Below are 18,668 nucleotides of genomic sequence, written 5' to 3'. Positions count from 1 at the left end.
AAAAAAAACTCTCTCTGCAGACCGCTGACAACACAGGACACCGTTCTGTAAAACAAGATTTGTTTTTAAGGGCCCCAAATAGAATATTAAAAGCTAATAGGAGCGATCAGCTGTTGCCTGAAACTTAGGACGAGTTTATGAACTTAAACACCGCGGTCTGGTTTGTTCACCGACTGTGGCGCAAAATTGAGATGTAGGGGGCACAGAGAAATCCCGGCTCAGCTGCAAGAATCACTGGGATCTGACGCTCCTCCATCGCGAGTCTTAAGGGTTTATTTATTTTATCACTTTCCCGTCAAGTTTATCCCGATATCGCTCTCGGCGTTGTGCCGTGAAACGAACGACACAATCGCATCTCTCGCAGAAAACAGCCCACGGAAGTGGCTATCATAGGGCTACCTCTGATATCCCTTCAAGTAACCACTGATTTAGGCATTCAGGGGACAGCACATTCCAGTTCAAGGACAAACTTTAACAGTATTTTTTTTATGAATTGAGAAAAAAACAGAGCACTTGCTTTTTTCTCCTAAACAAAAAAAAAATGACGTTTTCGTTGTTGTTGAAAATATATGATTAACAAAAAATCTACACGAACCCAAAAGATTGACGCAATTAATCTGAGACAGACGGCGCTACGCGTACGTTCAACGGCCAGCAGCACGAACTACCCCTCGCCGCTCGCCGCTGAACAACGCTCGTTTACAAACAGCGCCGCGTTGCACCGAGGTGGCGTCTGCGGGCGCACGGTAATCCACGGCAATGCTGATCACGTTGGACACAACTCCGATACGGTAACGACACACGGTGGCGGCGGCGGTGGTGGGAACAAAGCGGGTGACGCGGCCGGTCAGACGACGTGGCACCATCTCCACGGCATCCGCTCGGTCCACGACAGCGCGACGCGTGAGCGCGTGTGTATGTGTGCATGTTGAAGCTCATTCAGACCATATGTAGCCAACCGTGCTAATCGGAGGTTTTGCTCCATATGGGGGAAGAACAAACTTAACACAAAAAGCAGTTCCAAAGAAATTAGTTTGTCAATCTAGACGATGATTATTTAAAAGTGGTTAGCTCCAGTGGCTTCCTAATATCGGAAGGAAGAGCGTTCCAGACGGCTGCAGGAGCTCATCTGCAAGTGCGCAATGCGGTGACCGCCGTCTTTGTTTGATGGTTCGTCAAAAGCCGCTGCGAGGATGACCGGAGTTCGCGAGATGATGGTTTATGCTCTTTGACGAGATCAACAAAGTATTGTGGTTCATTTGTGATTGGCACTCTGTGTGCAATGAGTGCACACAAAGTGTAAGCCAACGCAGCTTGGCGAGCACTGGACGGACACGGTCGGATCTTGCAGTCCCCGTCACCGCACACACGCCAACCGCAAACACACATCCCGGCAACTTCACGTGCGGGCTCTGCGCCACGCATCACCCCGAGACTTAACGCATCGCATGAGGACTCCGCAACAATAACGATGAGCGCGCCGGAATCGCAATCGGGCAACGGGTCTTCTTCCCTTTCAGGGCCGTGCTATTGACGGACGCGTTTGAGCTGTGGCTACGGGCTACGGGGAATTCGCCCAACGAGACGCAGTCCTAAGGGTAGCTTCTGTTAAGCAGCCTTCGACATTTGTCCAAAAATAATTTCCCCGACGACTCTGCTCATCTCCCGCAGGCAACTCCCTCCCTTCTGTCTGTCCACATGTCCGCTGGGGGGGGGGAGTAAAGGGTTAAAGCCTTTGTCACCAAAACTTTAGTTTTGGCCCACAGGGAGACACCTTATACTCTCGCTCACACAACCATAAGAGAGAATTTCTGATTACGTCCCCAAAAAAATCTGGAAGTCAAGCCGAGATACAACTTTTTTGCACAATAATATATGTACAGGCGGTCTCCAGTTTACGACAGTCCGACTGATAACGATCCGCATCTAGGACGTTTATGTAGCGCACTACCATGGACCGATTTACGACTCAGAAACTTGATTTACAACGCGTCGATTTGCTTTCCGATGTGATTTGGCATGGAGCATTTGTTATTTCCAAGTGTTTTTTTGTGGAATTTTACCAATGAAACCCCGTTAAATGTGGCTGGCAACTGGAACAGCACATCGGCAACTGACGTTTCTACTTTCTCTACTGTCTCTGTGGGAAAACAGGGGGCAGATATCCGACGGTCTGAATTTCAACAACGGGGTTTCAACAAACGCATTGTAACGTCGTATAAGCGGGGAGCGCCTGTACAGCACTTCGCTTGAAGCGTCAACGGAGCGATGAAACCAGCCCGTGTCAACGACACGGGTGGATTGATCCATCGCGAGACGCATGAGAGATGGCGACAGCTTTCGAAGGCCTTTATCCAGCGCTCAGTAGATCGTGGTTGTTGATGACGGTGAGATATAGAATAAGAATAATTATCAGTTCTTTGCAAATCCACTTCTTAATGAAGGCCTTTTCATTTCTTCACCACCGACTGGTCAGTGCGGGCTAACGAAGGGGGGAGCCCTGGACCAGGTTCCGGTACAAATCTCTCGCCACATACGTCAGCCAACGGCCAGGCATTTAACTCGCTTTGCTTTATATACAGAGCACGTGCGTGGAGCGGAGGCTACCGACAAGTTGCAGGGACACCGATTTCGCTCCTTTGCACATCGCAGCTGCAGCTGGGTCGCGTTTTGATGTCCGCGGTGCAAAGTTTCCGCGGAGCATTCAAAGTTCACCGTCGGGCTCGCGACGGGTTTTGCATTTTCCTTTAAAGCAGGTGGCAAGTTTAAGTGTTTTTTGTTTGCTAAAATAATCAAATCAAATTTCCATGCGTTAAAATAAATTAACATAAAGAGGGAGGGGAAACTACGCGTGACGAACTCTGTTGGGGTTCCCGCCGCATTCAGTGTGGTATTCACTACGTACCATTCACTACGTACCATTCACTACGTACCATTCACTACGTAACATTCACTACGTAACATTCACTACGTAACATTCACTACGTAACATTCACTACGTACCATTCACTACGTACCATTCACTACGTAACATTCACTACGTACCATTCACTACGTACCATTCACTACGTACCATTCACTACGTAACATTCACTACGTAACATTCACTACGTACCATTCACTACGTAACATTCACTACGTACCATTCACTACGTAACATTCACTGTCCTCAAAGGTCCCACCGGCTACAGCTCCACCGGCACCCAACACCTGGCCTCCTACAGCGCTCTCAAAAAAAACGTCCGTCAATTGTAGAAAACACACACACACACCGCAGGCGCGCGGCGCCGATGCCATTCCTCATTTCTTTGTTGTCATTCCGTATTTCTTTATTATCTACCACAAAGATAAGGGACACCTGTCGGCGTGTTTTAAAGCAGGTGCGAAAGTTAAACAAGTTGCTAATCATATCGGCCACCCCCCCTCCAGCCCCGACCGGTGCTTTGTGCGCGAAATGTAATTGTGCCGTGTCGGCTGGGTCAGCCGGCTGACCGGGTTGTCCGATGGCCGTGAGGAGGGAGCGAGGGGGGCGAGCGAGAGGGGCGAGCGAGAGGGGCGAGCCAGAGTTCCAGCTGCCCTCGCCCGCCAACGCACCGCGAGCTGGGCCGGTGAAGCGTGAGCTCGCGCCTGCCCGGGATTCACCTGCTCATTGTTTGTCTCGCGCCCATTCACGGCCCCGGCCTGCGACGACGGCGCTGCCCTGACGGATCAGGTAACTCTGCCATCTGCCGCCCGAACCACAACAACAACAACAAAGGAATCCGGCCACCCCCCCCCACAGCCCCCCGCCAGCACCTGGCGTGCGTCGGCGCACCGCGCTGTGACGCCCCCGGTTCCTCGCTTAGCAACTGAAAACTATTTTTTACTTTACCAGGTGCTGCCCAACGAGCTTTCTCACTCTTTTTCAGACGTGGCTCATCATCACGTGGAAATGTATGACGGCCAAACACTCTAAAACGCGTGACGTTGAGTCTAAATGTGGAGGGAAAAACCAGAGGACCTGGAGAAAAATCCACGCAACCACGGGGAGTGAGACACCGCAAACTACAAATATACAGCAGCAGGCATCAGGGTGGAGATCGAACCCACGACCTCCTGCACACCAGGCGAGAGAGTCAACATCTCGCCACTGTGGCGCCCCTCGCTCGCTCGCACATCACAACTCAAAGTGATTTCCTACTCAGACGAGCGTTGAGGAGCTGCTCGTCACCTCCTTTCGGCCCCGAGTCAGTGACAGAATTCCACGTTCCTATGGCGAGGGAGATTCTACCAACAGGAGAACCGCTAGATGTGGCATCTGTCACCATTTTCCGTATATGGTTAATATAAGTAAGCGGATGACGTGATTACGTGCTTATTAAACACGGTTAATGCAAACTTGAACCGAAATGTCGTGGGTACAAACTCAAGTGTTTCCATCCCGGGTCAAATATTTGGTCCGGGCCAATGGACCACAAGTGGTACTCAGTTTATACACCGCGGAGAGATGATGGAACCGAGCCAACTCGACTTTCAGGATCTGAACTCGCAACCTTCGGCCACTCGGCCACCTGGCCCCGCCGCGGTGGAGAACCGTCAACAAACACAAAGCGTCAACAAACACAAACCGTCAACAGACACAAACCGTCAACAGACACAAACCGTCAACAAACACAAACCGTCAACAAACACAAACCGTCAACAAACACAAAGCGTCAACAAACACAAACCGTCAACAAACACAAACCGTCGACAAACACAAACCGTCGACAAACACAAACCGTCAACAAACACAAACCGCCGACAAACACAAAGCGTCGACAAACACAAACCGTCGACAAACACAAACCGTCGACAAACACAAACCGTCGACAAACACAAACCGTCGACAAACACAAACCGTCAACAAACACAAACCGTCGACAAACACAAACCGTCGACAAACACAAACCGTCGACAAACACAAACCGTCGACAAACACAAACCGCCGACAAACACAAAGCGTCGACAAACACAAACCGTCGACAAACACAAACCGTCGACAAACACAAACCGTCGACAAACACAAACCGTCGACAAACACAAACTGTCGACAAACACAAAGCGTCAACAAACACAAACCGTCGACAAACACAAACCGTCGACAAACACAAATCGTCGACAAACACAAACCGTCGACAAACACAAACCGTCGACAAACACAAACCGTCGACAAACACAAACCGTCGACAAACACAAACCGTCGACAAACACAAAGCGTCAACAAACACAAACCGTCGACAAACACAAACCGCCGACAAACACAAAGCGTCAACAAACACAAACCGTCGACAAACACAAACCATCGACAAACACAAACCGTCGACAAACACAAACCGTCGACAAACACAAAGCGTCGACAAACACAAAGCGTCAACAAACCGTCAACAAACACAAACCGTCAACAAACACAAACCGTCAACAAACACAAACCGTCGACAAACACAAACCGTCGACAAATACAAACCGTCGATAAACACAAACCGTCAACAAACACAAACCGTCAACAAACACAAACCGTCGACAAACAAAAACCGCCAACAAACAAAAACCGTCGACAAACAAAAACCGTCAACAAACACAAACCGTCAACAAACACAAACCGTCAACAAACACAAACCGTCAACAAACACAAACCGTCAACAAACACAAACCGTTAACAAACACAAACCGTCAACAAACACAAACCGTCAACAAACACAAACCGTCAACAAACACAAACCGTCAACAAACACAAACCGTTAACAAACACAAACCGTCAACAAACACAAACCGTCAACAAACACAGGGGCAGCAACGACAACGACAACGGCGACGACGTCGCGAGCATTCGGCCGGAGGCGCCGGAGGGAGCGTGCCACAACGGGCTCGGCAACAACCCTGAGCAGGTGGCCGCCTCGGCCGCCTCGCACCTCACTCCCCTCACCTATTGCCTCCCTCAGCCCTCGCCTTCCTCGCCCGCCTCGCACCTCACTCCCCCCGCCCTTTGCTTCACTCAGCCTCACTCTGCCCCCAACTTTGTTCTCCACCACCCTCGCTCTCCTCGCCCTCAGTCACCTTGTTGATCTCCTCGCGCCCCTCACCCTTCCCTTGCCTCGCCCTCCCCATGTTTCGCTCTCCTCACCTTTGCCTTTTTCGAACTTTCCTCGCCACTCTCTCCAAAGACAAAGATCCCCCGTAAATCCTTAACAGACTGTAGGGGCAAGTGCTGTTAGCGAGCACCTATGAAGGCCGGAACGGTACACGAGGGGATGGGTGGCCAGCACCACGCCTGACCGCCTTTGTCTCCCCAGTGGCAATGTTTACACACCGCACCAGGTACTCATTTGAGGCTGATTCGAGCTAGGGGAGGCCCAGGACCGGTTCAGATAATCGGTCACCGGTGTTGACCGTGAGCGGGAATCGAACCCGGGTGGCCGGGTTCGTAGCGCAGCGTGCAAACCGCTACACTACCGCTCTCTCCACCACCACCACCTACCACCCTCTCTCTTCCTGCACCCCTCCCTCGCCGCCCACTCAGCGTTGACTCCATATGTCACTGTGTGGAAGAGCAGGTTACACAAGAGCAGATAAGCCAAGGTTTCCAAAGGAAAGCTACTCTTATCAGATTAACGCATTTGTATAGCCAAAGAGTTAGTGTCCCTCCGTGAAGGGTATTTTACCAATATTTTGCTTTGCTCTCTCCAGGATGAGACTGCACACAGCTTTGAGAAGGATTTAACGACAATAGTGAAGAGAGTACAGCCTCTTCACTATTTGTCTTTCCAACACAAAAGGCCGCGGCAAACCGTTCAGTTTACAACACACACACGCACGCACACACAAATATAAAATTTTCGGCTTGTTCCAGGGTCCAATAAAACTCGTCAAGTAAACTTTACAAGTATCAAGGCTACTCGTGTTTCAGCAATTGTTAGGAATACGTTTTTGTAAAAATTCTGTTCAACTTTGAATGCTCAAAACAACTTCTGACTTACACTTTTATAAACTCTGAGCATAAAAAATATATACGTTTTGCACTCTCAGCATTAAACAAAACACAATCACAGATCGGTGAGGCGTGGTGGGACGCCGGAACCGTGCTCTCATTGTAGGAATTGTTCCATTTTCTTTTTCTTCTTTTCCAATGTTTGTGGCTTCGGTGACCAGGTGGCAGCGCGCCTGAAACTTTGCCCTGGTAAATATTTAATTAGCTTTCGAAAGGCAGAGGGTGCTCCGTAAAGAGCAGGCTTGGCTTTGGTTTGGGATTTGGGGAACGGATGGAGGGGTGGTGGTGGTGGTGGTGGGGGGAGGGTTCGGTGGTGGTCTTTGTCCCGCGAGGCCCCTTTTTATTTTATCGCCGGGAGCCAGGCTTGTTCCAATCTGGCCCCCTCCCCGCCCGCCCCCCCGCGCAGCGACAAAACGAGCGGAGCTCGCGTTACAGGCCACACCTCCCGCGAGATCCTCCTAATGACTTTATTCACTGACGAAAAAAAAATGTTCAAGCGTTGGATCTTAATTGCCGGCGAGACGCGCATCTGCCAGAGTTCCAGACGGACGCCGCCTCGCGACAACGACGCCGCCGCTGCTGCTGCTACTTCTGCTGCTGCTGCTTCAGCTCCAGCGCCGGGGGCCGTGTGAAACCGAACACGGCGGAACTCTCAGCCTCATGGCGGACGCGAATTGCCGCCGGGGGACCGTTGCCGGTTCAGAAGGCACGCTCGCCGCCCACCGTTACGGGAGCCGACCCGCGAGCTGCCCGCACGGACGTACCTCGGGTCCGACGTTTCGCTCCGCGTGCCGGGGAGCTTCTTCGCAACTCAACGCGTTCACTCGCGACGCGGTTACCGGGGTCATCGTGCAATGTGGCCATCGCCATCACATCGTTTCTTCCTTTACGCATGCACACATCGCATATACCAAGACAAAGATCCCCCGTGTAGCCTCAACAGACTTATGGGGCAAGTGCTGTTAGTGAGCACCTATGCGCCGGCACGGCACACGAGGGGGTGGGTGCCCAGCATCATGCCCGGCCGCCTTTTTGTCCCAAATGATTATGTTTACACACCACACCAGGTACTCATTTAAGGCTGATGTTGGCTGTGAGTGGGAATCAAACTCGAGTGGCCCGGTTCGTAGCGTAGTTGGCTAACCACTACACTACCGCTCCCTGACACACACAGACACACATATCACACACACCACGTAACACATGCGAACATACACACATCACATACTAACTTCACATACATGCACACACATCACACCCACACACACTACATACACGTATCATACACACAACAAACGCATATGACACACACCATATACACACACACAGGAGGCAGAGGGTTAAACAGAAGCAGGGACACGTCTGTCACAATGACAGCAGCGTCGGGTGGGGGGGGAGTGAGATTGGAGGTCGGCCAGCGCCATACAAACGGCGATCATCACGCGACGCAACAGACACCGCACAGAGACCCATAGACTTACACAGAGACCCAAAGACTCACACAAATACCCAGAAATATACAGGTATCTAGACTCGCAGAGACCCTTAGAATCACACAGAGACCCAAAGACTCACACAGAGACCCATAGACTCGCAAAAAGACCCATAGACTCGCAAAGAGACCCATAGACTCACAATGAGACCCATAGACTCACAAAGAAACCCAGAGACTCCAACAAAGACCGAGACTCTCACTAAGACCCAGACTCACACAGATTACCCACGGATACCCACATGCTCATATAGGTGGATTGTACTTCGCAATTCACTAGCAAATAACTCATCCTGGTGTCTCAACTTCTCACCTGGCTAAACAACTTGAATGAACTAAGGTGACTCGATAATTCTCCACTCGTTGAGGTGTAACGAGACGAAGAGCTGCCCGCACGTCTAGACACAAAGCAGAAGCCAGGAAGCCCCCGCGATTAGCAACTAAAGGGTAAACAACAACACACTCTTTTGTTTTTTTCGGTAAAATCACGTAGGTAAAAAATTTAAATAAATTAAATCACGACGTTTCGGAGGCAACACAAGCTGCCGTCTTCAGGTGGAACCGTCACAGCAAAATTACTGTATCAATCCTTGCAGTCACAAAAACTTCTAATCTAGAGGTAAACAACAACGACAACAAGTATGTGGCGGGTACAAACAAGCAACTGTGACCGCCTACTCGACCGTATCAAATAAATGCACCCTAAGTTTGGATTTGAGCAACCGGCCTGGGTAGCTGAGCGCTAGAGCGAGCGGCTCGCAATCGGACGGTCGCGAGTTCGCGGTCGGTTACCCTGGACGGCGGAGTCACCAACTCCAGCGCCGTCGTCGTCGTCGTTACCGTCGGTGTCGAGACTCCGGGGGGGTCCCTGGGCCGCGGGCCGCGACCCACGGGGGGCACAGAGCCCCCCACCGGCTCCCCGCTCCCCCTCCATGAGCGCACAGCGCACGCCGCACCCCACCATCTGCACCGCGTCACACGCGGGACACGCGGGACAGGGCAAGCGGTTAGTCAGCTACGGGTTGTGCCACGTGTTGTTTGGCATGACGTCCGACGTTTCACTTCACGTGCTGGAAGCTTCTTCATGACATTCATCACTGACAGGAATTCCTAATGGATAATTGTTTCCATCTATACCTATAGATTGTACGTATAGTTCAGAAACATACGACATGGCCAAACAAAAATGGGGGAAAAAAACTGAAAAGTGCGCAAAGAATCGCCGAGGGGTGTGCGCTCGCAATTAAATTGAGCCAGGAAAGGAAACCCGTAGCTTGGAGAACACACGCAAGTCAGAGACATAACAATGACAGTTTGTAGAAGTAAGTGGGCTTGGTCAGGACACGTCGCAGCTAGAGGGGACGATGACCGGCGGTCGAGACTAACGTTGGAGCGGCAGCCAAAGGAGCGATCGCGCCCAAGAAGACGCCCACACACGGAGGTGGAGCGACGACATCGGCTCGTGTACAGGTGCTCGGTGGATTATCGCATCACGGGACTATGCAAGATTGCGATGGCTTGGGGGAGAGGCGGCGCAGCGGTGAGCATAATGCATTATGAACCTTGTGATCTCAAGCCGATTCCACAGCTTACATAAATCAGCGGTGGGCTCTATCTGATCCATTTCAGGGTACCCCCCCCACCCGCCCCACTCCTTCGCCAGGGTCCCCCCACACTGACCAGCGCGGAAAAATATCAGCTAATCAACAACCCCCGTCACCGACGTTCCATATACAGGCCTTCATCGTCCAGGAGTGGACAGATCATAGCCGATGCTGATGGACGCTGATGATTTACTAGATTTATTTTCCCACTTGAAATTCCATAATAAAAGCCCGGCTCAAACCGCCAACGCCAGCAGGGCGTAGATTACGGCCCGCGCAGAAGCTGCTTGCCACGGCAGGAATACAAAAAAAAAGATGGCATTCTTGGCCCGAGAGGACGTCTTCCGTGGAGATGGAGTGGCGAGGTCAGCTCGCGTTCCAAGAGCAAGGACGGATTAGTGCGTCAGAAGATTCCGCGAGGTTATTGGGACGTCCTCGGGGAGGCCTTCATCCAGCGGTGGATAGATCACGGCCGACAACAATAACGAAAGACAACAAAGGGTGAGGTCGTTGGATTTTTTTGTCGCCTGCGCTTCTGAAATGAAACCAGCTCGAATCGCAAACGGCATCTTGGGGTCGGTTACACCGGCACAGACGAAGCAGCAGTGGCGGTAATTAAAGCGGCGGGCGTTTGGCTGTTATCTCTGTGCCACCACACACGCGAAACAAAGACAATTGGAACGTTCCTTGAGTGACAAAAACAAAGTCGCGTTTCATTAAATGATTGCAGTTGAATGGAGCTCCGTCTCCTTGGGACCGAACCCTGAATGGGGTATTTTACATCTCAAAAGCAATATTTTTGGTTAATTATAATTGTAAAATATAATTTAAAGGTAAACACAACGTTTTCTCTCCGGTGCAGAGCATGGCAACTACACGTTTGAAGCGGTCGAGGGATTGAAAAATCAAGGGGGCATAGAATTAGCAAAATAAACAGACAACAACGCTTCCTTTCGCATTATCTGTCCCTCCACATACAAAATACAAAATAAATGTACACCACATCAGCCACGCGGCTATCCGTGGGAGTGCATTATTTTTGAGAAGCACGGGCTCAGTACAAGAACACTTTGTGGACAAGTTTCGACATTCAATGTCTCATCAGCAGTCACGCTTGCTTGCTTGAGCCATGCCGGTGACCTGGCAAGGGTCCTCCTCTCTGCTAGATATGCAACCCAGTTCAATGATGCACTCCCAGAATGCCGTGTGGCTGATTATATTTAAGTGGAGGGACAAATATGTGAAGGTTAATTAATATTTCGTGTTATGAATATTTCGTGTTTTTCAGATGTTGCGTCATTAGTATGTTGTGTTATCAAAGTGACATTTTGCACCTGCGAACACCTAATGTCGGCAACTATTCATAGCGCTGCTCATGAGATATGAATAAACTGTGCATAATAAAGGGCAATGTGGCACAACATTGGGAATCATTTACTCAACAATCTGACTTTTTTGCATAAACTAAACATAAATATATAAGTCTGTATTCAGGGTGAAACAAGGAATTAATTAACAATTACTGTAATTAAAGGTGCAGCCCTGCAATTTCAAGCTCCCTCTAGGGTCTCATCATCAGCAGTAATCCGCATCTGCGGCTGCAGTGGATTGTGGTCCAGGAGCTTCACAAAGGATCGAAGCCAGGGATCTTCAGCGTCGTCTGGTCTTTCACGAGGTGTTTTTGTGACTTCTCGTGAACTCTATTCGGCTTTCCAAGGATTATCCGCGTCGGAGCTGCGTTGTTGGCGCGTTGTTCACTTTCAGCGGCACACAGAACACGATGAGAACACAATGTCTCGGGTAGTTTTACAAATAAGGCGACCCTGCAGCCAACATTTCAATATCAACATCTATTGTTTTAGATAATAGGGATTATTTTTGGAAGAAGTCGGTGGTTTTTGACAAACAATCAAAATTGTGTGCACCATCTCCATCCCAGCGTGGATAAAAAAATATATAAGTTTTAATGAGTATATCCGACACTGCGGTATTTTTCAGAGTTGTTTGCCCGTATCAAGAAAGGTGGACAAATTAGTTACGCAATTCCTAACTGGTTGGCATACTATACCCAAGTCAAAAAGCCACTTTGTGATGATACCAAGAATCACCGACGTCTCTGACGCGTGTGCAAAATACGTGCGTCCGAAACCGTAAATCTCTCTCCATCGATGCGTTTTATAATCACGTCAACTTTGACCACTGCGTACCGTAGTCGTACCGCGTACTCGTACCGCGTACGATGTCATCAGCCAAAATGTTGTGTTGACATACAGGAGGGGACCGGAACACCTAGAGAAAAACAACTCGTGTGGCATTCTATCTCATACAGATGGGACAGATGGAACAGATGGGACAGATGACATTAGCCAACATTTTTGCTGCACCTCCTGACCAAGCCAGGTTCACGGCTCCTCCTCGACACCTACGGGAAGGGATTTAGGCAACATTTGTGCGGTGATCCACCAACCCTCGCTCGCTGCTTCCACAGGGCCGGCTTCCTGGCGGCAGCTACACGCAGCGATGACCCCAATTACAGCAACGACCTCGTGAACAGAAGCGGAGGCGAGCGATGCAGTCGCAGACAACGTCGCCGATTGCAAGCTTCCTTTGGCTGCGACAACGGCAACGGCTATCGCACAACAAGCGCTCATTTTAGCTGCCCTCCTCACCAACATTTAAATTTTTGTCCTCGGCACGCATGGACGCACGCGCACGCACGCACACACACACGCGCGCGCAGCCGACACCGGCCCATCAACCGGGTGGATAATCGCGAGCAGCACAGCTCACAGTTTGCTCGATAATTCCAAGTAGAAGCGCAACAGTTCGGGCGGTGCCTTTCGGCCCCCCGTTCTTTGGTTGTTCACACCGCCGCACGGCTTTATGACACGAGAGCCTGCAACAATAAGATAAGGCAGCCATGGCAAGCAGGCGAGGGCCGCCAGGGGTGTGGGGGCGTCTGTGGGGGGGGGGGGGAGATCACTCCCAGAAGAAGTGAGTTTCGCCTTTGTTCATCCGCAGCGTTCTAACCCCGCAGCCGCCCCCCGCGACTCGCCCCAAACGCTCCGATAAACAATGCACGGCTTGGAAGCGAGAGGCGGGCGGGGGGAGCGGGCGGGGGGGGGGGGGGGCACGCAGCCTTTGACGAAGCAAAGCAGGGGAGCGTTCTCACGTCGTTACCATCTGCGGGACGATAGCGCCCGCAAACACCAACACGCGCTCGACCCCTCTCGACGCCGACGCCGCCGCGGCCAACCGGTGGATTCGCCTCCCGATTCGCCGGGGGGGAGGAGGGGGGGGCGGTCCGACCAACGGGGGGGGCCGCGGAGGAGCACGCCGTTGGCGGATGACACCGGTGGTGCCAGCGGGCCGAGTGTGCGTCCAGGCGCCGGGACAAGCGGGCGAGGGCGCCATCGACAAGTCAAACCGAGGAGAGTTCGTCACGTCTTTCTCGAATTTGAGCGAGGACGCAAACGAGTGCTCGGGGGGGAAAGAGACGACGGGGAGGGAATCGAACACGAGTCGCAGAGAGGAGCGCATGACGGTGGCTGGGTTAGCTAGTAGGTCGTAGTGTGGTGGGGTAAAGTGTGGGTCCTCCCACCTCTTCCAAGACGTCTAGCCAGCGTGGAGGAGTAGGCCAAATACCTTCTGTAGGGGCACTCGAGAGAGGGGCTCTCTAGAACGCCCTCTAACGGAGGCCCCTTCTGCCAGTCGTGGTGTCAGCAAGCAATTGCAGGGCTGCACCTTTACCTATTATGGTTGAACACTGGGCCAAGGAAATTCCTCGTATACACAGAGCAGCCACAGCAAATTGCATTCCGTTAATATAGCACCAAGCCTTTATGTCCCAGCGAAAGGGATTTTATTTAATCAAGGATTAAATGTTGGAGAGATGCAAATTGAACCTTAAACTGACGGTGAAATTTCACCTAACCGTGTAAGAATTATGACATATGGCTTAGAAACATGGTCATTCACACATTCAATGAAAGTGAATGGGCTTGCTCTGGAAACATCATCAGAAGGGATGACGTCCGATGGTCAACAACAGTGGCAGCCGAAGAGACGGAGCGGTGAAATCGCATCATGTGAGGGCGCAAGAGAGATCTCCGATGGCTTGGGGAGGCCTTCATCCAGCAGTGGAATGATCATGACTGATGATGTTTTCTTCAAACTCTATGTTTTTTTTCCCTGTGTAATTAATTTCAGTAGTTACTTGAGAGAGTAGGGACAGACAGCAACAATAATAATAGCGACTTTTAATTGCATGGAGTTCATCAAAAAAGCAGCCGGGGCCCAGCTAATTCAGGCGGATTTAATTTGGTAATGCAAATAAATATAGCTTTTGTTCTCCGGGCAAACAAACTGAATTCGCTATTTTTTTTGTTAGAACCTAATCACTCACCACTTTGTCAGGACACCGGCGACGCATTATTTGCGGCAAAGGCGGGAATTGGAAAGGCGTAACTGAAATGTGTACAAATAAGCCATGGGACATTAATGAAGTCAGAATTGACTTGCGGTAAATTACAGTAATTTACATGATTGAGCATCTCTAGACCCCACTTTTAGCAGAGTGCGGCCTCACATCAGGCCCACACAAGGGAGGTGGCGGGTGGGGGGGGTGGTCGGGGCGGGGGGGGGGCACGCCAGCGCCCGTTGAAAGCGACGGCACCACCACCACCGGGCCGGCCGAGGTGGCCGGGGGCCCCGGTGAATGAGACAGGCCAATAAAGGGCCCGCGTTGACCCCGGCTTTTCTGTCGCTCTGCCAACGCTTTTTCACAGCTCGACAAAGACGGAAGGTGCCCATTCACTGGGGCCCTTTTCAGCGAAGGAAGCAATCCTATTCGTGCCAGCCCCGCCGCTCCCAAGATGACATCATTCCGGTCCCGTGGCCCTCGTCACTTCGCGGCCAAACCTGGCAGCCGAGGCCCAAATTTTTCTCGCCGTAAACGCACAGCTCCCCGACGCCAATTATCCGCTTTCTAGGAAACCGTTTACTATTCCGAGGCGGCTGCGTTATTTTTTTTTCGTAGCCATAAATTATTCCGGCCTCAAAACTGTTGTCACGCGTGTTTGAGGCGCAACTGCAAAGGGAGTTGGGTTCTTTTATTTTGTTCTGCTCTGCTTAAATGGCAAATGATGAACGCGACATTTTTTGACGGATATTGTTTCGCGAAAAAGTCAAAGCCATCCGTGTCAGCGGCAGATGTAAGCCTCCCGCGAATGCGAGGGGGGAGCGGGAGACATAGGGACGCAGAGCGAGAAAAAGAAGAAGCAAGCAAGCAAAGCAGCCGCTGTAAATGTTATCAGCGACGCTACAGACAACACGAGTCGCTCATTTAAATGCTGGATGGGGGCCCGCACCGAGACTTTGATTGATGCACTCACACAAATGTGGCTCTTTAGAAAAGCAGTGCATTATCCCGCAGGTCGCAATGGTTGATTGCGCCCTCGGCCAGTAACGCTGCCATTTATAAGCGGGGGGGGGAGGGGGGTGCGAGGGAGGTAGGCGGGCAGAGAGAGGGAGAAAATTAACCTGTGTCAGACAACAATAACGCTTGAATATAGACTGCGGGATTATTCGAACTCGATTCAGCAGGGCAAAGTTAACGTTTTGTATTTTAAGGATTACCGTCCCTTATTTTGCACGTCCCGGGTTACGGTGCGGAGCCGCTAAACCGTGACGAGCCCGGTAATTTTTCGCGAGCTCTTATCTGCAGGACGAGGCTTTCGCTGCGGGAAGGTGGGGGGGCTAAAGCCAACTATGTTTTTGATTGCGCGCGCCGATCTCCGTGTCGCGGCTCAAAATGTAAATCCGCAGCCGCCCCCCCCCCACCCCCCGGCGACCAGTCCGCCGTTGCGCGGCGCGCTCTTCGGCTACGCACGAGGCATTCCACACGAGGCGCGGCGGCGCATTTGTTTTGCTTCTGTAATGAATCGCTCCGTGGACTTGTTCCCCGTGGAACGCCGTGGTGCTCGCGACTATTATTTGTTGATCCCCCGGAATGCCTCGATGGGTCTCAAGCCTCTTTTAGTTGTTGATGTCGGGAGGGTCCTGCTGCCCCGGGCACGTTGCTCGACGTGCCCTCGTGAATACCGAGAGCTCGGCTTCTTGTGGGAGGACGCCGGAGAACCCGGGGACGAAGAGCCACGGTGACTGGGGGGCACCAGCGGGGCGGCAGCCTCAGCACCGCCACCACCTTGGCCAGGCCTCGGCAGACCCACGACGCCTGGCAAGCCTTCGGGGCGGTCCCCCATCCAAACACTCAGCAGTGCTCAGCAGTGCTTGGATGAGCGGGTGCATTTAGGGAGATGTGGAGCGTACGTATTTATGAAAAGCTGGGTTTAATGTCAGCACCTCTCCCCAGGAGTTCCTTCCCCTGCACCTCAGATCAGCATGCTCGGCTACGTACGGTGCAAATGAAGTTCAACACACATATGTGCGGCACTGCTGTCGCTAAGGTGCGACCGATTCTGACGATACCTCCGTTCACCACGACCGGCCGTGGTGTCAATGTTTTTATTTTATTCAAAATGCACTCAACCCTCAACCCACGATGTGGACCCCTTTCGTGAATTAAAAATATAAATTGGTGGACAAGCACAAAAAAACACACACTATTCGAAAAGGGAAAAAATATAAGAGGCTACGTTTTAGGCAAGGGATCTTCTCCATAGCAGAGAGATGAAGAAGGGAACCTGCCCAAAACTACGCCAATTATACATCGTCCCCTCTTTCACATATTGACGAATGTGCTGAGTTCTCGTAATTTCATCTAAATATAGGGACAATTACAAGACTGCTCTCATACGAAATACATATACACTCCGTGTGTGTACATAAACACTCCGTGTGTGTATATGTGTATGAGGATACATTTGGGGCGATGGTCCTTGTACATTGTACAATCGCTGACGACGCTCCGCGTGAAGACGAACTGCACGCGCGGCGGCTAAGTGCGTCAGGAAACTAAACGCCGCCCGTTTCTCCCGGCATGTCCCTCCCTCACTGTTGTCTTGGTTCCTCGTCGCGCTGCAGATCGCGCTGGCAGAGGGCGCTCCATCTCCCGCGCTAACACCGCTCTCACTCGCCCCCAACAACAAAACTCACCGCTAATGGAGCAGAACGGGCTTTAGAAACTTTGGCAAAAACGTCACCGTTACTGCTACGAATTAAACCCGATGACTTGAGATTCCCGGCCACGTCAAACGACAGCCTCGTGCTGACCAGCGCGGTGGAGTATAGTCAAACAGCCCCCCTATGACGGACGCGGTGTCGGGAGGCTTTCGTGCCAGCGGCCGGTTGTTGTTGTTATGAAGGACTCAGTCATTGAAGGAGCTCTCGGTGCGTGGGGCGAAACGTCGGACAATAATGGCAAACGATGCGAGATACAGTTCAGCACGTAGTAGGCTTTCGCAACCAATATCATCCATAATAGAGATGTTTTCTGGGTTAGATCGCGTAAATATATAAATGTGTCGTTAAACCCGCCACCACCCGACACAACCTACTAGTAAGGTTTGTCACGTAAACAGAACGTGGCCAATTCGTCACTAGTACAGCACACCGGTTGTGTGTTGGAGAGGAAATCCACAACATTTACAATCTGAGCACGACGTTTCGCCAGTAATTACAACTGGCACCATCGGGTGGTGGAGGGTTTAACGACACATTTATATTTACGCGATCTAACCCAAAAAAAACCCTCTATTATGGATGCCAGACACGACGGGAAAACGCGGCGTGAAGCTACACAGCAGCACCGCGTCCACGGAAACTTACATGTGAGTTTAGCTTCACATCACACGTGTAAAATCTGCTCACTTTCAGAAGTCGTAGCAACAACAACAACTTTCCAGCGATCCGAATTATTCATCGGTGAACTCTCAGCTCCCTTTGTTGTGTGAGAAGGCGCAGAGGCGAGGGGGTTTGCAAGTTCAAAAGGACATTTGTAAAAGGGGAACTCCTCTCCTCGCTATGCGGCGCCGTCAGGGGGGCCAGATGGCAGGCCGACAGAACGTGTCTGTGTCCTCGCAGCCCCCATCATAATGCCGGCCGCCGCGCCTTTTATTCTAAAGCCAGACTCTTGTCTGCAGACTCGCGCTCTCCCTAATGAACTCCCCATCTGGCACAGACTAACTTGCTTTGGGTTTGCCGGTGTGCGTATGCATGTGTGCGTGCATGCCTGAGTGTGTGTGTGTGCGCGTGGTTTTTTAATCCCTTTGGAAACTTCTAACTTTGCAATGACATCGTTTGGGTCGTTTCGCATCGTTTCTGGTTGTATCACGCGCGCGCGTGTGCGCGTACGTAGCAGGGGAGCGGTGGCGTAGCGGTTAGCACACTGCGCTACGAACCCGGCGACCCATGTTCGATTTCCCGCTCACGATCAATAACAGTGGCGAATATGTTTGAACCATTCCCGGGCCTTTCCTAAGTCGACTCAGCCTCAAATGAGTCTCCTGGTACAGTGTGTAAACATCAGCACTGGGGATACAAAGGCGGCCGGGCATGGCGCTGACCACCCCACCCCCTCGTGTTCCTGTGCCGGCACTTCATAGCA

At 51.5% G+C, this 18,668-nt stretch overlaps 1 protein-coding gene across 1 annotated transcript in view; it reads right to left on the bottom strand.

The window, feature by feature from the left end:
- LOC133353050 (myelin transcription factor 1-like) overlaps positions 1-18,668 on the bottom strand; it is a 92,558-nt gene that overhangs the window by 57,928 nt on the left and 15,962 nt on the right. The window contains 1 exon segment of the mRNA XM_061569144.1: positions 9,291-9,462. Within this exon segment, the coding sequence (XP_061425128.1) occupies positions 9,291-9,462 (172 nt within the window).

The sequence above is a fragment of the Lethenteron reissneri genome, chromosome 42 (genome assembly GCF_015708825.2).
Source record: "Lethenteron reissneri isolate LAM-NWPU_2019-01 chromosome 42, ASM1570882v1, whole genome shotgun sequence".
NCBI lineage: Eukaryota > Metazoa > Chordata > Hyperoartia > Petromyzontiformes > Petromyzontidae > Lethenteron > Lethenteron reissneri.
Note: the sequence above shows the minus strand (reverse complement) of the source record. Positions and strands in the feature narration are given on the sequence as shown.